This window comes from Anomaloglossus baeobatrachus, chromosome 8 (genome assembly GCF_048569485.1).
Source record: "Anomaloglossus baeobatrachus isolate aAnoBae1 chromosome 8, aAnoBae1.hap1, whole genome shotgun sequence".
In the NCBI taxonomy this organism is placed as follows: Eukaryota; Metazoa; Chordata; class Amphibia; order Anura; family Aromobatidae; genus Anomaloglossus; species Anomaloglossus baeobatrachus.
Genome location: NC_134360.1, coordinates 101173151 through 101195930, shown reverse-complemented (window position 1 = coordinate 101195930; position 22780 = coordinate 101173151). Strand labels below are relative to the sequence as shown.

The 22780-nt window shown below is 51.0% G+C and overlaps 1 protein-coding gene across 4 annotated transcripts in view; it reads left to right on the top strand.

The window, feature by feature from the left end:
* Window positions 1-22780, top strand: part of EP300 (EP300 lysine acetyltransferase) — a 508128-nt gene that overhangs the window by 417997 nt on the left and 67351 nt on the right. For all 4 annotated transcript variants that reach the window (XM_075321927.1, XM_075321925.1, XM_075321926.1 and 1 more), the window contains exons 22-24: window positions 10279-10356; window positions 11428-11495; window positions 11574-11724. In XM_075321927.1, coding sequence (XP_075178042.1) covers window positions 10279-10356; window positions 11428-11495; window positions 11574-11724 — 297 coding nt within the window. The remainder of the gene's footprint in view (window positions 1-10278; window positions 10357-11427; window positions 11496-11573; window positions 11725-22780) is intronic.

Below are 22780 nucleotides of genomic sequence, written 5' to 3'. Positions count from 1 at the left end.
GGCACACACGCTGGCCCCTGTGGCTGGCACACACGCTGGCCCCTGTGGCTGGCACACACGCTGGCCCCTGTGGCCGGCACACACGCTGGCCCCTGTGGCCGGCACACACGCTGGCCCCTGTGGCCGGCACACACGCTGGCCCCTGTGGCCGGCACACACGCTGGCCCCTGTGGCCGGCACACACGCTGGCCCCTGTGGCTGGCACACACCCTGGCCCCTGTGGCTGGCACACACGCTGGCCCCTGTGGCTGGCACACACGCTGGCCCCTGTGGCTGGCACACACCCTGCCCCCTGTGGCTGTCACACACGCTGCCCCCTGTGGCTGTCACACACGCTGCCCCCTGTGGCTGTCACACACGCTGCCCCCTGTGGCTGTCACACACGCTGCCCCCTGTGGCTGGCACACACGCTGCCCCCTGTGGCTGGCACACACGCTGCCCCCTGTGGCTGGCACACACGCTGCCCCCTGTGGCTGGCACACACGCTGCCCCCTGTGGCTGGCACACACGCTGCCCCCTGTGGCTGGCACACACGCTGGCCCCTGTGGCTGGCACACACGCTGGCCCCTGTGGCTGGCACACACGCTGGCCCCTGTGGCTGGCACACACGCTGGCCCCTGTGGCTGGCACACACGCTGGCCCCTGTGGCTGGCACACACGCTGGCCCCTGTGGCTGGCACACACGCTGGCCCCTGTGGCTGGCACACACGCTGGCCCCTGTGGCTGGCACACACGCTGGCCCCTGTGGCTGGCACACACGCTGGCCCCTGTGGCTGGCACACACGCTGGCCCCTGTGGCTGGCACACACGCTGGCCCCTGTGGCTGGCACACACGCTGGCCCCTGTGGCCGGCACACACGCTGGCCCCTGTGGCCGGCACACACGCTGGCCCCTGTGGCCGGCACACACGCTGGCCCCTGTGGCCGGCACACACGCTGGCCCCTGTGGCCGGCACACACGCTGGCCCCTGTGGCCGGCACACACGCTGGCCCCTGTGGCCGGCACACACGCTGGCCCCTGTGGCCGGCACACACGCTGGCCCCTGTGGCCGGCACACACCCTGGCCCCTGTGGCTGGCACACACGCTGGCCCCTGTGGCTGGCACACACGCTGGCCCCTGTGGCTGGCACACACGCTGGCCCCTGTGGCTGGCACACACGCTGGCCCCTGTGGCTGGCACACACGCTGGCCCCTGTGGCTGGCACACACCCTGGCCCCTGTGGCTGGCACACACCCTGGCCCCTGTGGCTGGCACACACCCTGGCCCCTGTGGCTGGCACACACCCTGGCCCCTGTGGCTGGCACACACCCTGGCCCCTGTGGCTGGCACACACGCTGGCCCCTGTGGCTGGCACACACGCTGGCCCCTGTGGCTGGCACACACGCTGGCCCCTGTGGCTGGCACACACGCTGGCCCCTGTGGCTGGCACACACGCTGGCCCCTGTGGCTGGCACACACGCTGGCCCCTGTGGCTGGCACACACGCTGGCCCCTGTGGCTGGCACACACGCTGGCCCCTGTGGCTGGCACACACGCTGGCCCCTGTGGCTGGCACACACGCTGGCCCCTGTGGCTGGCACACACGCTGGCCCCTGTGGCTGGCACACACGCTGGCCCCTGTGGCTGGCACACACGCTGGCCCCTGTGGCTGGCACACACGCTGGCCCCTGTGGCCGGCACACACGCTGGCCCCTGTGGCTGGCACACTTGCTGGCCCCTGTGGCTGGCACACTTGCTGGCCCCTGTGGCTGGCACACACCCTGGCCCCTGTGGCTGGCACACACCCTGGCCCCTGTGGCTGGCACACACGCTGGCCCCTGTGGCTGGCACACACGCTGGCCCCTGTGGCTGGCACACACGCTGGCCCCTGTGGCTGGCACACACGCTGGCCCCTGTGGCTGGCACACACGCTGGCCCCTGTGGCTGGCACACACCCTGGCCCCTGTGGCTGGCACACACGCTGCCCCATGCTGCTGCTTTTAGTAAAATAAACTCTTTCCTTACCTTCTCCAGCGCTGTGCTCCCTCGTGTACCCCTCCTCAGGGTTGAACTCCGGCCTCCTGCATTTCCTGGTTCACAGTCCCCGTCATGTGATCGGCACAGCAGTGTGTTATCTCTGCATGCCTGATCATAGTGGCAGGAGGGAGACAGCAGATGCTGGAGGAGGTGAGTAACGAGTTTATTATTTTACTATGGGTAGCAGCATGGGGGCCATAGATAACACAGGGGGAGGGGGCATTTGTGAGCAAAGGGAAGCACGGGCAGATATAATATGCACAGCTCCCCCAGCCCATCACCGTGGTGCAATTTCAGCACCACAGGGGTGGACAGCAGCTGTGCATATTATATGAGCGGGTGCAGGAGATCAAAGGCTGCCGCCCTCAGCTTCACAAGTCTATACCAGCCTCCACCAGCTCCCCCAGCACCGCTCCAGAGCGGCCCCACCTCCCCTGGACCCTGCAGTATATAATCCGTATATTCGGTTTATAAGACGCACCCCCTACTTTCCCCCAAAATTTGGGGGAACAAAAGTGCGTCTTATAAAGCGAAAAATACGGTATATATATGTGTGTGTGTGTGTGTGTATGTGTATGTGTATGTATATATATATATATATATGTGTGTGTGTATATTTATGTATGTGTGTGTATATATGTGTGTGTGTGTGTGTGTGTGTGTGTGTGTATATATATATATATATTAATATGTATGTGTGTGTGTGTGTGTGTGAATATGTATATGTGTGTGTGTCTGTATGTATGTGTGTGTGAATATGTATGTGTGTGTGTGTGCATATATATATATATATATATATATATATATATGTATATATGTATGTTTGTGTGTATATATATGTGTATATGTGTGTGTGTGTGTATATATATATATATATATATATATATATATATATATATATATATATATATATATATATATATATATATATATATATAATGTATATATTATTCTGTGTGTGTATATATATATATCTCTGAAACTCATTGTTTTGGACAGTACAATTACATTAATAGCACACTTAAATATTTTTCTGTTTTACTATTTGTTTCACAATGAAAATGCTGAAAAAAGTGTCTAGTTATGTTTGTGCATTCAAAGACCTCGAACATTTTTCTTTGTGTCGGCTAAGCTGTGTATGAGCTCGCTGTCTGCAAAACAGTTTGATTATTTTTTTTTTTTATTTTTGGGATTTAGAGGGTTTTATGGTTTTTTTTTTGTGGGGAAGAGATTGTGTTTTCAGGAGAGCTTTGACTAGCAAAAACCCCCTACATTTTGTAATTTTTTTTTCTCCCCATTGTTTATCTTGTGTGTTAAATATGTTTAGTTGAGTCACTATGGACACAGCAATAGCAATAATCTTAGTTAAAAATAATAATTTAATGTTTGTTTTGTTTTTCTTCAGCGCTCTATTGGGAGACCCAGACGATTGGGGTATAGCTACTGCCTCCGGAGGCCACACAAAGCACTACACTAAAAAGTGCAAGGCCCCTCCCCTTCTGGCTATACCCCCCCGTGGTATCACGGGTTCTCCAGTTTTCAAGCTTTGTGCGAAGGAGGTCAGACATCCATGCATAGCTCCACAGATTTTAGTCAGCAGTAGCTGCTGACTATTTCGGATGGAAGAAAAGAGGGCCCATATAGGGCCCCCAGCATGCTCCCTTCTCACCCGTTGATGGTGTTGTAAGGTTGAGGTACCTATTGCTGGTACGGAGGCTGGAGCCCACATGCTGCTTTCCTTCCACATCCCCCTGGGGGGCTCTGAGGAAGTGGGATCCTGCCGGCCTCAAAGCTCTGACGCCGGGCTCCATCCACAGACCCATTTGAACCTGCTGGATACGGAGCTGGAGTACCGTTCAGGGACATGGCCCTGCACCATTACAGGTACTCTGTGTCCCCGTACACACAGGCACAGCACACTCCAGACTTGCTGGGTGTGCTAGTGCGCCGGGGACAGTAAAGGGTTACAGTCACTGCAGCTTTGCTGAGTGACTTTGTGTATTGGGAACTACCGCGCCGGACGCTCCGGGAGCGGCGGCGCGGCTGGGACTTGTAGTTCGCCGGGGACTGGGCGCCGACCGCGCTTTTACGGCGGCGGCGCTTATAAATCCAGTCCCCGGCTTCTGCGGCCTAGTGCCGCTTCGTTCCTGCCCCCTCCCTGTCACTCAGGGAAGGGGACAGACGCTGAGCAATCAGCAGCGCCGAGGGCTGGAGCCTTATTTACATGCTCCAGCCCTCTCACTGCACACTGTCGGACGCCGGATTCCCGCTCTGACTTGGGGCACGCCCACGGCCCGCCCCTCCTCACACGAGCTGGGGAAGACGCCGGCAGCCATTACTGCAGTCCGAGCTCGGACTTTCGGTAACCAGGCAGGACGGTGGCGACCATACACCCGCTTATAGGCGGGCGGTAAGCGGCACACATAGTGCTGACCCCAATATATACTGCAGTGTGTACATGTGTATTTTAACTGCATAGGTCGCTATATGCCCGCTTGGAGAGCGACACATCAGCAGCAGGAAAGCAGGTGTGCTAAGGCACAGGCTTTCTAGGCTGCTTGTATTGCACGTACTGAAGTGTTCATTTGTGTTTATGCTTGTATGCTATACACTGCACTGTACAGTCGCTAGTCTTAGCTATATTCTCCTGGAATGGCTAGACTACAGCAGCAGAAAACCAAGGGTGCTGGGGCACAGGTTTTTTTCTATGCTGCTTGTATTGCATGGGCTGCAGTGTGCATTTGTACTTGTGCTTGTATGCTATACATTGCACTGTATGGTCACTCTTCTGGGCTATATTCCCCTAGATGACTAGTCTACAGCAGCAGAAGAGCAGAGGTGCCAGGGCACAGGCTTCTATGCTGCTTGTATTGCTTGTGCTGCAGTGTTCATTTGTACTTTATGCTTGTATGCTATACATTGCACTGTACGGTCACCAATCTTGGCTATATACTTCTAGATGGCTAGTCGGCAGCGGCAAAAAAGCAACACAGATTTTCAGTGCTGTTTTTACTACATGGGATGCTGTTCATGACACCGTCCCATTGTGTGCATGCTCCCCTGTAGCACTTCGTCTGCCGGGGTCTCTAGCACTTCGTCTGCCGGGGTCTCTACTAGTCGTGGCCAAAGAAACCACCTGTCATCCCTGTCCAAGGACAGGGACGGAGTTGCAGTTTCGACAGATATATTGTCATAAGATAGAGACTTGCAGTCCAGACAGGCCATGGGCAATCTTCCTGACCAACCTCATTTGGAACGGGGGGGTCCCAGGAGGACTCTCTGTATGATAAGGCAGCTCTCCAGGACTTTGATCCTGACATCGCTATCAATCCGGATACACCGGATGGTAACGCCATACGGAATGATCCTATAGCGTCCATCAATGGAAGGTTGGATCTTTCTCCCTCAGCTCCCCCAGTGGAGGAGTCAGCTTCACAGCAGGAGAAGTCCCTTTTCAGTATCTCAAACGGATATTGAGTATTTTTCTGGCCACGCTGACTTCAGAGAAGCAGTCCAGAAACACCACGCTTACCAGATAAGCGTCTTCTCCAAACGTTTTTAAGATACACGTTATCCCTTTTCCCCTGACGTGGTCAAGCGCTGGACCCAGGGTCCAAAGGTGGATTCTCCAATCTCCAGGCTTGCGTCTAGAGCCATAGTTGCACTGGAGATGGGGCTTCACTTAAAGATGCCATTCACAGACAGATGGACTCTGGTTGAAATCTGTCTAGGAGGCTATCGGCGTGTCGGTTGCTCCGGCATTCACAGCCGTATAGGCAACCTAACCTTTTCAGCTGTTCTTGCGCAGCTGGCCTTGAGCACATGTACATCTGTACCGCAGAGGCGTCCGTAACTCCGCAATGTCTGCACTGCGACTTACCCTATTGATGCTGTCCTAAAAGTACAGTCGAGGTTTCGGTCCTTCCCAAGCTCGGGCAGGTCCCAATTGTCCTCGTGCAAAAGGGCTACAAAACCTCAGACGGGCTCAGATTCCGGCCGGGCTCAATCACGCCCAAGGAAGGCAGCCGGAGGAACCGCTACCAAGGCGGTCTCCTCATGACTCTCAGCTCTCTCTCTCTCTCCGCATCCGCGGTTGATGGCAGACTCCCCCGCCTTTGGCGACATTTAGCTGCCACAGGTCACAGACCGGTGGGTGACGGACATTGTGCTCACGTGCACAGGACAGTGTTCTGTTCTCGTCCTCCGACTCCATTCTTCAGAACGGCCCCACCTCCCCACCGAGCAGATGCCCTGCTGCAGGCGGTGGACGCTCTAAGAGCAGAAGGAGTGGTGATCCCTGTCCCCCCTCAGGAACGAGGGCGAGGGTTTGTACTCCAATCTCTTTGTGGCTCCAAAAAAGGACGGCTCCTTCCGTCCTGTTCTGGACCTAAAACTGCTCAATAAGCATGCGAACGCCAGGCGGTTCCGGATGGAATCCCTCCGATCCGTCATTACCTCAATGTCTCGAGGAGACTTCCTTGCCTCAACAGACTCAAAGATGCCTATCTCCACGTGCCAATTGCTACGGAGCACCAACGTTTTCTACGTTTTGTGATAGGAGACGACCATCTTCAGTTCGTAGCTCTGCCATTCGGTCTGGCGACAGCCCCACGGGTGTTCACCAAGGTCATGGCAGCAGTGGTAGCAGTCTTGCACTCTCAGGGACACCCGGTGATCCCTTACTTGGACGATCTACTCGTCAAAGCACCCTCCCTCGAGGCATGACAACGCAGCCTGAATGTTACGCTGGAGACTCTCCAGACTTTCGGGTGGATCATCAATTTGGCAAGGTCAAATCGGTCACCGACTCAATCACTAACGTATCTCGGCATGGAGTTCACACTCTATCAGCGATAGTGAAGCTTCCGCTGAACAAGCAGCGTTCACTGCAAACAGAGGTGCAGTCTCTCCTTCAAGGCCAGTCGCACCCCTTAAGGCGCCTCATGCACTTCCTAGGGAAGATGGTGGCAGCCATGGAGGCAGTTCCCTTTGCGCAGTTTCATCTGCGCCAACTGCAAGGGGACATTCTCCGCCAATGGGACGGGCAGTCAACCTCCCTGGACAGGAAAGTCTCCCTTTCCCAGACGGCCAAGGACTCTCTGCAATGGTGGCTTATTCCCACCTCATTGTCACAGTGAAGATCCTTCCTACCCCCATCCTGGGCAGTGGTCACGACAGATACGAGTCTGTCAGGGTGGGGAGCAGTTTGTCTCCGCCACAGGGCTCAGGGGACGTGGACTCAGCAGGAGTCCACCCTTCAGATCAATGTTCTGGAAATTGGGGCAGGGTATCTTACCCTACTAGCTTTCCAGCAGTGGCTAGAAAGAGAGCAGATCCGAATCCAGTCGGACAACTCCACAGCGGTGGCATACATCAACCACCAAGGAGGGACGCGCAGTCGGCAAGCCTTCCAGGAAGTCCGGCGAATCCTCATGTGGGTGGAGGACACAGCATCCACCATATCCGCAGTTCACATCCCGGGCGTAGAAAACTGGGAAGCAGACTTCCTCAGTCGCCAGGGTATGGACGCAGGGGAATGGTCCCTTCACCCGGACGTGTTTCAGGAAATCTGTCGCCGCTGGGGGGTGCCGGACGTCGACCTAATGGCGTCTCGGCACAACAACAAGGTCCCGGCATTTATGGCACGATCGCGCGATCACAGAGCTCTGGCGGCAGACGCCTTAGTGCAAGATTGGTCGCAGTTCCGGCTCACATATGTGTTTCCACCTCTGGCACTCTTGCCCAGAGTACTGCGCAAAAAATCAGATCCGATTGCAGCCGCGTCATACTCGTCGCCCCAGACTGGCCGAGGAGATCGTGGTACCCGGATCTGTGGCATCTCACGGTCGGCCGACCGTGGTCACTACCAGGCTGGCCAGACTTACTGTCCCAAGGGCCGTTTTTCCATCGGAATTCTGCGGCCCTGAACCTGACTGTGTGGCCATTGAGTCCTGGATCCTAGCGTCTTCAGGATTATCCCAAGGGGTCGTTGCCACCATGAAACAGGCTAGGAAGTCCACCTCTGCTAAGATCTACCACAGAACGTGGAAGATTTTCTTAACCTGGTGCTCGGCTCAGGGAGTGTCTCCCTGGCCATTTGCATTGCCTACTTTTCTTTCCTTCCTGCAATCGGGGTTAGAAAAGGGCTTGTCGCTCGGCTTCCTTAAGGGGGAAGTCTCGGCACTATCCGTGTTTTTTTCAGAAGCGTCTAGCACGTCTTTCTAAGGTGCGCACGTTCCTACAGGGGGTCTGTCATATCGTACCCCCGTACAAGCGGCCGTTAGATCCATGGGATCTCAACAGGGTATTAGTTGCTCTCCAGAAGCCGCCTTTCGAGCCTCTGAAGGAAGTTTCCTTTCTCGCCTGTCACAGAAGGTGGCGTTTCTCGTTGCGATCACATCGCTTCGGCGAGTGTCTGAGCTGGCAGCTCTGTCATCCAAGGCTCCCTTCCTGGTGTTCCACCAGGACAAGGTAGTGCTGCGCCCCATTCCGGAGTTTCTCCCTAAGGTCGTATCCTCATTTCATCTTAATCAGGATATATCCTTGCCTTCCTTTTGTCCTCATCCGGTTCACCGGTATGAAAAGGACTTACGTTTGTTAGATCTGGTGAGAGCACTCAGACTCTACATTTCCCGCACGGCGCCCATGCGCCGTTCCGATGCACTTTTTGTCCTTGTCGCTGGTCCGCGCAAGGGGTTGCAGGCTTCTAAAGCCACCCTGGCTCGATGGATCAAAGAACCAATTCTAGAGGCCTACCGTTCTGCGGGGCTTCCGGTTCCTTCAGGGCTAAAAGCCCACTCAACCAGAGCCGTGGGTGCGTCCTGGGCATTACGACACCAGGCTTCGGCTCAACAAGTGTACCAGGCAGCTACCTGGTCCAGTCTGCACACTTTCACCAAGCATTATCAGGTGCATACCTATGCTTCGGCGGATGCCAGCTTAGGTAGAAGAGTCCTGCAGGCGGCAGTGACACCCCCGTAGGGGAGGGCTGTTTTGCAGCCCTAACATGAGGTATTTCTTTACCCACCCAGGGACAGCTTTTGGACGTCCCAATCGTCTGGGTCTCCCAATAGAGCGCTGAAGAAGAAGGGAATTTTGTTACTTACCGTAAATTCCTTTTCTTCTAGCTCTTATTGGGAGACCCAGCACCCGCCCTGTTGTCCTTCGGGATGTTTTTGTTGTTTGCGGGTACACATGTTGTTCATGTTGAACGGTTTTTCAGTTCTCCGATGTTACTCGGAGTTAATTTGTTTAAACCAGTTATTGGCTTTCCTCCTTCTTGCTTTGGCACTAAAACTGGAGAACCCGTGATACCACGGGGGGGTATAGCCAGAAGGGGAGGGGCCTTGCACTTTTTAGTGTAGTGCTTTGTGTGGCCTCCGGAGGCAGTAGCTATACCCCAATCGTCTGGGTCTCCCAATAAGAGCTAGAAGAAAAGGAATTTACGGTAAGTAACAAAATTCCCTTCTTTTTAAATACATTATTGAAAGTTTTTTTTTTCCTAGATGTATAGTCCCACTAGTAATCTGCCGTGAGCTTGATCTCACATATAATATATAATACACTGCAGTACTTGTATATTGCAGTGTATTATGCTCGTCCACAACACGCCGAACCACCTAATTAGACCGTGCCTTAGGTCTCATCTAAAAGGATTAGTAAGTTGGCAGCCTAGCTACCATAGCAGTCCATTGCCACCCACAATTTTTTTTGCTGGTGGGTAATAAAAGTAGCAGCTTCATTCTTTCTAATAATCTAGATGGTGCGATTGCTATTATGTGGCAGACTGAGGATTAAATTGCCAGAATCGGCACAAGCACTGAGCCCAGCATTTGAGGCAGCAGGATAAGTAATACAGCAGATCTGATGGTTGCACTTACAGAAGCCATAAGATCATCCTGACAAAAAGGTGACTGGTACCCAGCTGAGACATGGTTACTGACCAGTGCAGAAACTAGTTAATGTGTATGGGGCTTTCAAACCTCATTTGAAATTCAAATACCAATGGTAACAAAACCTGCATCACTATTGTGTCAGAAAAAAAAATCTGCTGCGACATAGGACCTGTATAGTATTTTCTGTTACAATCTGAATGAACCCAAATGTTATTATTCTCTCCCTTTCTACAAACCTTTTACAAGAAATAAAGCTAGCAAGGAGGTTTACATATACCTCAAGATAAAAGCAGTAAATGTCAGTAAATTAGCATCTTAATAGAGCCCGTAAAGATACTAAAGCCAGTGTAACTTTCGAATATTTTAGGTTTGTGGAATGCTTGGAATGTGGTCGAAAAATGCACCAAATTTGTGTCCTGCACAATGAGACCATTTGGCCAACAGGGTAAGTTTGCATGTTTTCTCTTCTCCACCCACCCAGGTTTCATTTAGATATTAGTGATTTTTCTCTTGCACAGCTGCCAGCAACGTCAGTTTTTCATAAAGTTACAGATCATAATGCAGTTTCCATTTTTTGTTTCTGTATATGAAAACTGTTGAAATACAGATGATAAAAACTGAGACGAAGGGTAAACAATGGACACAACTACAATGACACCCAGAAGTGACACCAAATTATTTTGTGAGTTCCTGTATAACAACATAAAGGAACATAATTATACTAAAGCCATATAGTGCCAGCCACTTCATTATGGTTCTATCTATCTATCTATCTATCTATATCTCCCTGTATATAATATATATATAATAATATATATAATATATATATATATATATATATATATATATATATATATATATATATATATATATATATATATATATATATAATATATGTGTGTATGTATATATATGTGAGTGTGTGCATATATATATATATATATATATATATATATATATAATATATGTGTGTATGTATATATATGTGAGTGTGTGCATATATATATATATATATATATATATATATATATATATATATATATATATATATATATATATATATATATATATATATATATATAATATGATATATGTGTGTATATATGTATATACACATAATGAAGTGGCTGGCACTATATGGCTTTAGTATAATATTGTTCCTTTATGTTGTTATACAGGAACTCACAAAATAATTTGGTCAGATGATGTGGATGTCATGTTATAGTTACCACATTTGCCATTGTAAAGTTAGAATTACACTAAAGTCTGCTGAAACTTAGTCTTGCCTATGTTCTTGAATATTACTTAAGTGTATTAATGTTACATTTCTTCGTATGTACGTTTTTATTTTTGTAAATACTATATAATCTATACCCCCTAAGTGTTCCTTTCTGCCCCTGGATCTTGGCATGCTGCAGCATTTCGGAGACTCCCCCTTTCTCATGGCAGTGTCAATCTTGTGACTAAACAATTTTATTTTGTTTTCTAAAATTGTGATTTCAATTCTCAACTGCAGTTTTGTGTGTGATGGCTGCCTAAAGAAAACTGGTCGCACCAGAAAAGAGAACAAGTTTTCTGCTAAGAGTAAGTGAGAAAAAGCAGTGAAAATGCTGCCGGAAACTTGGCATTTTCAGTGTTAAGACTTGCTTGCCTTTTCCACAGGGCTGCCAACTACAAGGTTGGGCACCTTTTTGGAGAACAGAGTTAATGAATTTCTTCGTAGACAAGCAAATCCTGAGGCTGGAGAGGTGATTGTGCGTGTTGTACATGCATCAGATAAAACTGTTGAAGTCAAGCCTGGGATGAAGGCAAAGTAAGTGCAACATATATAGAACTGATGCGTTCAAGACATGACTGGAAGCTGTGATTAGGAATTCAGTGGTCTACTCTCAGCTTTATATTGTGGATTAATATAAGATCTGTTCACTTCTAATATTGGAAGGTCTATGTAAATGTTGGTGCTACGGTTATGACATTGATGCTTAAATCAGACATTGGCTATGTTATTGCAGCCAGTTATGTTTTTCTATAAAACACAAAGCAGGCTCCCAGTGGCCTCTTCTTGTCGTGCGTCCTATGATTGACAGGCTGTGGTGGAAACAGGCTGCACACTAAGATAGAATAACAGCTGGGAGATAAAGCAAGTAAATTGGAAACTTATTTTAATGCTCTCTATCTTTACCAGTTTCATATTATGAGAATACTCCTTTAAGACTAATAATGATAGCACAAGCCATGGATATTTGGGTAAATGTTAACATGGTTCAATATTTTTCACTAAAAAGTCCATACCCGCCATTACTTTCCATTAACTTGCCATTAATTCCATTTATCATTGCAGAGGGGGCCTACACCCCTTTCCCATATAGTTCTTAGGGAGCAATTCCTCTGCATCAGAATACGTTCCATCAAGTATTTTTATTAGTGATCTAATTTCCCCGGTTGTACCTTTGTTAATTGCAAGGTCTAGAAGGAGAGATTTATCCACCTGACCAGAGTTTTGTTGCTTTGTAGCAGAAGCATGCCATGCCTTACCTGCAGGTACTGGTAGAACCTATTGTCAAGGGGATTAAGTTCTTGAAATTCCTGAAAAGTCTTCAACTAGTTATTACTAAAAAGTTTACTTTGCCATAGATCAAAACCTTGCAATTTATGAACCTCTGTATAGTCTGTATTATTCCATATGGAGGACAATATTGAAAATCCCATTATTCCCATTATTTTTTTGAGTTTTGTTTGATATTTTAGGAATGCTTCTGAGAGTTGTTTATCGGGAAATGTTATTCCAGTATCTACTTTCCTCCAAGCCCTCTACCGGATCCTTTATCCCTTAGTGCGTCCCTTATTAGAGCGTGTCTTCTCATTCTTGCTGATGACGAGGGAATGTCTGGGGGAGGGAAAGTAAGGCCTAAGCCACACGGCGAGAAAAACAGTGCGAGTGGAGTGCGATAAAACATCGCATTCCCCTCGGACCAATTCTAGCCTGTGTGTCAGTACACATGGGCGATTATTTTCTCAGCCCTAATCGGACTGAGAAAACAATCGCAGCATGCTGCAACTGTAATGCGAGACTTTCTCTCGCACCCATTCAAGTGAATGGGGCGAGAGAAAAATCGCATTGCACTCGCGGTACACCGGTGTACCGCTAGTGCAGTGCGAGAATGGCAATAGCCGGCTACGCAGGAGAGAGGGAGATAAATCCCTCCCTCCCCTCCTGAGTGCCGGCCCGCCCCCCACAGCTGAGGTCTGCTCGCACGAACGGACCTCAGTTGCAAGGACACACGCATGACACTCGGCTCTGCTGTACTGCCAGCACGAGCCGAGTGTCATGCAAGTGGATCGCAGTAGTCCCAGTGTGGCCCCAGCCTAAGTGAAAGGATCTAGGATGCCTAGACTCCATCCTCTTTTGGTCTTGGCAAAGTTTCCAGTTGGATTCTCGGTCTGCCCTTTTTTAAGTCTGCTAAGCACCTGTTCCTTTACCCCTTACCTATATCTGCCACACATCTATGGCACAAGATGGTTGCAAGTGTACGGAGTGGGGTCTCGGGGAGAAATCACCCTATTATTGGCACATAATGGCAGGGCTGTGGAGTCGGTAAGCCAAACCTTCAACTCCGACTCAGACTCCTCAATTTCTCTTGCACCGACTTCGACTCCTACATATATTGCTTATAGTTAGGTGAAAAATTTATTGTAGTACATGAACATGTGTATGTGAACATCAGACATTTAATAATTTTTATGATACAATAATCAAGATATTTGGATAGAACATAAAATATACTTATTGGAATACAACTTTAGAACACAAACTGTAATTGTAAATATGTAATGCACTGTGTAATATACACTAGATTACATATATATCTTGTGTGTGTGTGTGTGTGTCTCATATATATATATAATATATATATATATATATATATATATATATATATATATATATATATATATATATATAATTGTATTGCATATTTACAATACAATGCGATGGTAAAACTGCACACTAGTGGCTTGCATAGAGCACTGTTCACACTAGCAAACGCACAGTCACAAACCCGCAGCCTATTAGGTGACGCCCATACTATATGCAAGCCACTAGTGTGCAGTTTTACCATCCAGCCATTACCTCCTCCATATTTGGAAGTGAGTGTGAATGGCTCCCCCTGCACCTGTGATGCCTCCACCTAGTGGGGGTTTAGCTTTATCCTGCTGGAGTAGTAGTAGTTTTTTGGCCTGAGCAATATACAGCTGCAATTCCATCTTGCTGTAAGTAATAAATGTTATTATTTAGTAAAATATTCAGCACATTCTGCATTGCACTACTGTCCCCAATGAATTATATATTTTCTTCGGCGCTCTATTGGGAGACCCAGACGATTGGTGTATAGCACTGCCTCCGGAGGCCACACAAAGCAATTACACTTAAAAGTGTAAGGCCCCTCCCCTTCTGGCTATACACCCCCAGTGGGATCACTGGCTCACCAGTTTTCGGCTTTGTGCGAAGGAGGTCAGACATCCACGCATAGCTCCACTGTTTAGTCAGCAGTAGCTGCTGACTATATCGGATGGAAGAAAAGAGGGCCCATATGGGGCCCCCAGCATGCTCCCTTCTCACCCCACCGGTGGTTTGTAAGGTTGAGGTACCTATTGCTGGTACGGCGGCTGGAGCCCACATGCTGTTTTCCTTCCCCATCCCCCTGAGGGGCTCTGAGGAAGTGGGATCTTACCGGCCCCAAAGCCCTGAGGCCGGGCTCCATCCACAGACCCATTGAACCTGCTGGATGTGGAGCGGGAGTGCCGTTCAGGGACATGGCCCTGCACCATTCAGGTACTCTGTGTCCCCGTACACACAGGCACAGCACACTCCAGACTTGCTGGGTGTGCTAGTGCGCCGGGGACAGTAAAGGGTTACAGTCACTGCAGCCTAGCTGAGTGACTTTATTTATTGGGAACTACCACGCCGGACGCTCCGTGAGCGGCGGCGCGGCTGGGACTTGTAGTGCGCCGGGGACTTAGCGCCGACCGCGCTTTTACGGCGGCGGCGCTCATAAATCCAGTCCCCGGCTTTTGCGGCCTAACTCAGCTTCGTTCCCGCCCCCACCCTGTCAATCAGGGTAGGGGAGAGACGCTGTACACTCAGCAGCGCCGAGGGCTGGAGCCTTATTTACATGCTCCAGCCCTCTCACTAGACACTGTGGGACGCCAGGTTTCCCGCTCTGACTCGGGGCACGCCCACGGCCCGCCCCTACTCACACGAGCTGGGGAAGGACGCCGGCAGCCATTCCTGCAGCCCGAGCTGGGAGAACGGACTCTGGGCAACCAACAGGAATGGGGCGACCACACACCCGCTTATAGGCGGGCGGTAAGCGGCACCTGGGGTGCTGACACTAAATACCGCAGTTTTGTCTATTTGTATTTAAGTACACTGCATAGGTCGCTTTTTCGGGCTATATGCCCTCTTAGATGGCGACACATCAGCAGCAGGAAAGCAGGGGTGCTACGGCACAGGCTTTCTATGCTGCTTGTATTGCACGTACTGAAGTGTTCAGGTGTATTTATGCTTGTATGCTGTACACTGCACTGTACGGTCACTAGTCTTGGCTATATTCGCCATAGAATGGCTAGACTACAGCAGCAGAAAAGCAAGGGTGCTGAGGCACAGGTTTTTTTCTATGCTGCTTGTATTGCAGGTGTTGCAGTGTTCATTTGTACTTATGCTTGTATGCTATACATTGCACTGTATGGTCGCTATTCTGGGCTATATTCCCCTAGATGGCTAGTCTACAGCAGCAGAAAAGCAGGCTTTCTATGCTGCTTGTATTGCATGTGCTGCAGTGTTCATTTGTACTTTATGCTTGTATGATATACATTGCACTGTACGGTCGCCATTCTTGGCTCTATAAGTCGGCAGCAGCATATAAGCAACACAGGCTTTCGATGCTGTTTTTGCTGCATGTGATACTGTTCCACGGCACTGCTCCCCATTGGGTGCAATGCTCCCCTGTAGCACTTGGTCAGCCGGGGTCTCTACTTGACGTGGCCAAAAGAACCACCTCTCAACCCTGTCCAAGGACAGGGACGGAGTTGCAATGGGATAGAGACTTGCAGTCCGGACAGGCCATGGGCAATCTGGATCATTGCTCCCTGGCCACCCTCACTTGGATTAAAAATCGGTGCTCCGGGGGGGTCCCAGGAGGCTCTCTGTATGATGAGGTAGACGTAGCTCATCAGGACTTTGATCCTGACACCGCTCTCACTCCGGATACACCGGATGGTGACGCCATAAGGAATGATCCTATAGCGTCCATCAATGGAATGTTGGATCTTTTCTCCCTCAGCTCCCCCAGCGGAGGAGTCAGCTTCACAGCAGGAGAAGTCCCATTTCAAACTCAAACGTATATTGAGTAGTGTTCTGGCCACGCTGACTTCAGAGAAGCAGTCCAGAAACACCACGCTTACCAGATAAGCGTTTTCTCCAAACGTATTAAGGATACACGTTATCACTTTCCCCCTGACGTGGTCAGGCGTTGGACCCAGGGTCCAAAGGTGGATTCTCCAATCTCCAGGCTTGCGGCTAGAGCCACAGTTGCAGTGGAGATGGGACTTCACTTACAGATGCCATTAACAGACAGATGGACTCTGGTTGAAATCTGTCTGTGAGGCTATCGGCGTGTCGGTTGCTCCGGCATTCACAGCCGTATGGGCACCCTAAGCTTTTCAGCTGTTCTTGTGCAGCTGGTCTTGAGCACAAGTACATCTGTGCCGCAGGGGCGTCCGTAACCTCGCAATGTCTGCATTGCGACTTACCCTATTAATGCTGTCCTGGAAGGACAGCCGAGGTTTCGGTCCTTCCCAGGCTCGGGCAGGTCCCAATTGTCCTCGTCCAAAAGGGCTGAAAAGCCTCAGAGGGGCTCAGCTGCCGGCCGGGCTCAATCACGCCCAAGGAAGGCAGCCGGAGGAACCGCTACCAAGGCGGTCTCCTCATGACTCTCAGCTCTCTCATCTTTCCGCATCCGCGGTTGATGGCAGACTCGCTCGCCTTTGGCGACATTTAGCTGCCACAGGTCACAGACCGGTGGGTGAGGGACAGTGTGCCCACGTGCACAGGACAGAGTTCTGTTCTCGTCCTCCGACTCGATTCTTCAGAACGTCCCCACATCCCCACCGAGCAGATGCTCTTCTGCAGGCAGAAGGAGTGGTAATCCCGGTTCCTCTTCAGGAACAAGACACGGTTTTCCTCCAATCTGGTTGTGGTGCCAAACAAGGATGGCTCTTTCCGTTCCGTTCTGGACCTAAAACTGCTCAACAAGCACGTGGAGGCCAGGCGGTTCCGGATGATACCCTCCGCTCCGTCATTGCCTCAATGTCTCAAGGAAATTTCCTAGCATCAATAGACATCTAAGATGCTTATCTCCACGTGCCGATTGCTACAGAGCACCAATGTTTTTCTACATTTCGTGATAGGAAACGACCAGCTTCAGTTCGTAGCTCTGCCATTCGGGCTGGCGACAGCCCCAGGGGTGTTCGCCAAGGTCATGACGGCAGTGGTAGCAGTCTTGCACTCACAGGGACACTCTGTGATCCCTTACTTGGACGATATACTTGTCAAGGCACCCTCTCAACAGGCATGCCAACTCAGCCTGAATGTTGCGCTGGAGACTCTCCAGACATTCGGGTGGATCATCAACTTCTCAAAGTCAAACCTGTCACGACCCAATCACTAACGTATCTTGGCATGGAGTTTCATACCCTCTCAGCGGTAGTGAAGCTTCCGCTGGACAAGCAGCGGTCACTACAGACTGGGGTGCAGACTCTCCTTAAAGGTCAGTCGCACTTCTTAAGACGCCTCATGCACTTCCTCGGGAAGATAGTGGCGGCAATGGAGGCGGTTCCGTTTGCGCAGTTTCATCTGCGTTCACTTCAATGGGACATTCTCCGCCAATGAGACGGGAAGTCAACATCCCTGTACAGGAAAGTATCCCTTTCACAGACGGCAAGGACTCTCTGCAATGGTGGCTTCTTCCCACCTCATTATCACAGGGAAGATCCTTCCTACCACCGTCTTGGGCGGTGGTCACGACAGACGCGAGTCTGTCAGGGTGGGGAGCGTTTTTCTCCACCACAGGGCTCAGGGTCCGTGGACTCAGCAGGAGTCCACCCTTCAGATCAATGTTCTGGTAATCAGAGCAGTGTATCTTGCCCTACTAGCCTTCCAGCAGTGGCTGGAAAGAAAGCAGATCCGAATTCAATCGGACAAGTCCACAGCGGTGGCATACATCAATCACCAAGGGGGGACACGCAGTCGGCAAGCCTTCCAGGAAGTCCGGCGGATTCTGATGTGGGTGGATGCCACGGCCTCCACCATATCCGCAGTTCACATCCCCGGCGTAGAAAACTGGGAGGCAGACTTCCTCAGTCGCCAGGGCATGGACGCAGGGGAATGGTCCCTTCACCCGGACGTGTTTCAGGAAATCTGTCGCCGCTGGGGAAGGCCGGACGTCGACCTAATGGCGCCCCGGCACAACAACAAGGTCCCAACCTTCATGGCACGGTCTCGCGATCAAAGAGCGCTGGCGGCAGACGCCCTAGCGCAAGATTGGTCGCAGTTCCGGCTCCCTTATGTGTTTCCACCTCTGGCACCCTTGCCTAGAGTGCTACGCAAAATCAGATCCGATTGCAGCCGCGTCATACTCGTCGCCCCAGACTGGCCGAGGAGGGCGTGGTATCCGGATCTGTGGCAGCTCACGGTCGGCCAACCGTGGGCACTACCAGACCGACCAGACTTGCTGTCCCAAGGGCCGTTTTTTTCCATCGGAATTCCGCGGCCCTGAATCTGACTGTGTGGCCATTGAGTCCTGGATCCTAGCGTCTTCAGGATTATTCCACGGGGTCGTTGCCACCATGAGACAGGCTAGGAAGCCCACGTCCGCTAAGAACCACAGAACGTGGAGGATATTCTTATCCTGGTGCTCTGCTCAGGGAGTGTCTCCCTGGCCATTTGCATTGCCTACCTTTTTTTATTTCCTGCTATCTGGGTTAGAAAAAGGTTTGGCGCTCGGCTCCCTTAAAGGTCAGGTATCGGCGCTATTCGTCTTTTTTCAGAGGCGTTTGGCACGCCTTCCTATGGTGCGCACGTTCCTACAGGGGGTTTGCCATATCGTTCCCCCGTGCAAGCGGCCGTTAGATCCATGGGATCTGAACAGGGTACTATGCCCTCCAGAAGCCGCCCTTCGAGCCTCTGAGGGAGGTTTCACTTTCTAGACTATCCCAGAACGTGGCTTTTCTGGTAGCGATCACATCTCTTCGGAGAGTGTCTGAGCTGGCAGCGCTGTCATCCAAGACTCCCTTCCTGGTCTTCCACCAGGACAAGGTAGTGCTGCGCCCCATTCAGGAGTTTCTCCCGAAGGTGGTATCCTCTTTTCATCTTAATCAGGATATCTCTTTGCCTTCGTTTTGTCCTCATGCAGTTCATCGGTATGAGAAGGATTTACATTTGTTAGATCTGGTGAGAGCACTCAGAATCTACATTTCCCGCACGGCGCCCTTGCGCCGTTCGGATGCACTCTTTGTCCTTGTCGCTGGTAAGCGCAAAGGGTCGCAGGCTTCTAAGGCCACCCTGGCTCGATGGATCAAGGAACCAATTCTTGAAGCCTACCGTTCTGCTGGGCTTCCGGTTCCATCAGGGCTGAAGGCCCATTCTACCAGAGCCGTGGGTGCATCCTGGGCATTACGACACCAGGCTACGGCTCAACAGGTGTGCCAGGCAGCTACCTGGTCGAGTCTGCACACTTTCACCAAACATTATCAGGTGCATACCTATGCTTCGGCGGACGCCAGCCTAGGTAGAAGAGTCCTGCAGGCGGCAGTTGCCTCCCCGTAGGGGAGGGCTGTCTTGCAGCTCTAACATGAGGTATTTCTTTACCCACCCAGGGACTGCTTTTGGACGTCCCAATCGTCTGGGTCTCCCAATAGAGCGCCGAAGAAGAAGGGAATTTTGTTACTTACCGTAAATTCCTTTTCTTCTAGCTCTTATTGGGAGACCCAGCACCCGCCCTGTTGTCCTTCGGGATTTTTGGTTTGTTTGCGGGTACACATGTTGTTCATGTTGAACGGTTTTCAGTTCTCCGATGTTACTCGGAGTGAATTTGTTTAAACCAGTTATTGGCTTTCCTCCTTCTTGCTTTTGCACTAAAACTGGTGAGCCAGTGATCCCACTGGGGGTGTATAGCCAGAAGGGGAGGGGCCTTACACTTTTAAGTGTAATTGCTTTGTGTGGCCTCCGGAGGCAGTGCTATACACCAATCGTCTGGGTCTCCCAATAAGAGCTAGAAGAAAAGGAATTTACGGTAAGTAACAAAATTCCCTTCTTTGGAGTCTGAGTCGGTGCATTTTATTCCGACTCCACCAAAATGAGCTCTGACTCAGACTCAGACTCCACAGCCCTGCATAATGGATGTGACACACAGCCGGGGCCAGCCTCTAACAGCTGCGGGTGGAGCAGAGCTTTTCCCCGGAGTTGAGGGTAAGTAAAGGCTGGAATTTTAGACTTAAGTATATTACAAAAGTGCTTGTTTTTTTACATTAAATACAGAATCATTTTACATTTATATAGATCTTGGACAGACCCTTTTATTACAAACAAATGTACAATACAAACATATGAGTATAATAAGTATAATTAAGGAGAAATTATCCATAACATTATAATCCTACACTGGTGAAGCAAAATTATCACGACAATGGCATTTGGAAAGTGGTGGCACACGCAAGGCTATGTACTTTTTAGCACAGATTTGTTTTTTCTTTGTCGCTCCATTGGGAGACCCAGACAATTGGGTGTATAGGCTATGCCTCCGGAGGCCGCACAAAGTATTACACTAAAAGTGTAAAGCCCCTCCCCTTCTGCCTATACACCCCCCGTGCTCCCACGGGCTCCTCAGTTTTTTGCTTTGTGCGAAGGAGGCAGACATGCACGCACAGCTCCACAGATTGGTCAGCAGCAGCTGCTGACTATATCGGATGGAAGAAAAGTGGGCCCATATAGGGCCCCCAGCATGCTCCCTTCTCACCCCACTCTTGTCGGCGGTGTGGTTAAGGTTGAGGTATCCATTGCGGGTACGGAGGCTGGAGCCCACATGCTGTTTTCCTTCCCCATCCCCCTCAGGGCTCTGGGTGAAGTGGGATCCTATCGGTCTCCAGGCACTGAGACCGTGCTTCATCCACAACTCCTGTGGAGCCTGCTGGATAGGAGCCGGGTATCGTTCAGGGACATGGCCCTGCTACTTGGAGGTACTCTGTATCCCTGTGGGGACAGCGCACAGCAACACTCCAGCTTTGCTGGGTGTGCTAGTGCACCGGGGACCGCGGCGCTGACCGGGTTAATATGTGCCATTACACACTCAGCGTTGCTGAGTGTGTTTATGTATAGGGACTGCCGCACTTACCGCCGCTGCCATGGAAACACCGCGGCGCGGCTGGGACTTGTAGTGCGCCGGGGACTTCCACGCCGGCCGCGCTTTTACGGCGGCCGCGTTTATTACTAGAGTCCCCGGCTTTTTGCGGCCTAGTTTCCTTAATTCCCACCCCCAGCCCTGACAGGCAGGGGAAGGGCGGGACGCTGCACAGAACGAGCAGCACTGAGGGCAGGAGCATGCTTTGCATACTCCACCCCTCTCACTGTGCACAGTGCGGGCACCAGTTCCCGCACTTTCTGGGTCACGCCCACGGCTCCCTCCTCTCCTCAGGACGCCGGCAGCCATTCCTGTCAGCTCCTCGGACGCTGCAGAGGGGGACAAAGTCTGGGAGACCCAGGCAGGGACTCTGGTGGCCTCACAACCGCTTTAAGCGGGTGGTAAGCAGCACCTGTGGTGCTAGCCCCATTGTGCAGTAGTGTAACATTATATGTTTATGGTATATATATTTTACACTGTATGGTGCACAGTTGATTTCTGGCTATATACCCTATTGTGTTGCTCAGGGAAGATAATAGCATGGCGCCCACGAAAGGCAGGGGTGCCAAAACACAGGCTTTTTATGCTGCCTGCGCCGCATGTACGACCCCGCTACCGGCAGGTTCCACTGACCCTCATTGTGTGCACTGTTCGGCCCCTGTGGCACTTACTCAGCCAGAGCCTCTGCTAAGAGGGGCCCAGGGGGAGCCACCTGCTGACACTGTCCAGGTGACGGGGACGGAGTTTGCAAAACTCTCTGAGACTATGGCTAAGATACTAGAAGCCTTGCAGTCCAGGCCGGTATCTCAGCACAGGGACTCTGTTGATTCTTTGTTTCCTGGCCCACCTCAGTTGGACCAACAATGTCCTCCCGGGGTATCTCATGGGTCCCAGGCTGAGGGTTCTGACACAGACCCCAGCCCCAGGCCGACTAAGCGAGCTCGCTTAGAATTTCCCTCGACATCATCATATTGTGCAGGGTCTCAGAGGGGGGAATCTCTGGTTGATGAAGCGGAGACAGTTGATCAGGATTCTGATCCTGAGGCCGCTCTCAATCTTGATACTCCTGACGGGGACGCCATAGTGAACGATCTTATTGCGTCCATCAATCTAATGCTGGATATTTCTCCCTCAGCTCCTCCGGCGGAGGAGTCGGCTTCTCAGCAGGAGAAATTCCGTTTCAGGTTTCCCAAGCGTACACAGAGTATGTTTCTGGACCACTCTGATTTCAGAGAGGCAGTCCAGAATCACCATGCTTGTCCAGATAAGCGTTTTTCTAAGCGCCTTAAGGATACACGTTATCCCTTTCCCCCTGACGTGGTCAAAAGTTGGGCTCAGTGTCCCAAAGTGGATCCTCCAATCTCCAGACTGGCAGCTAGATCCATACTTGCAGTGGAAGATGGGGCGTCACTCAAA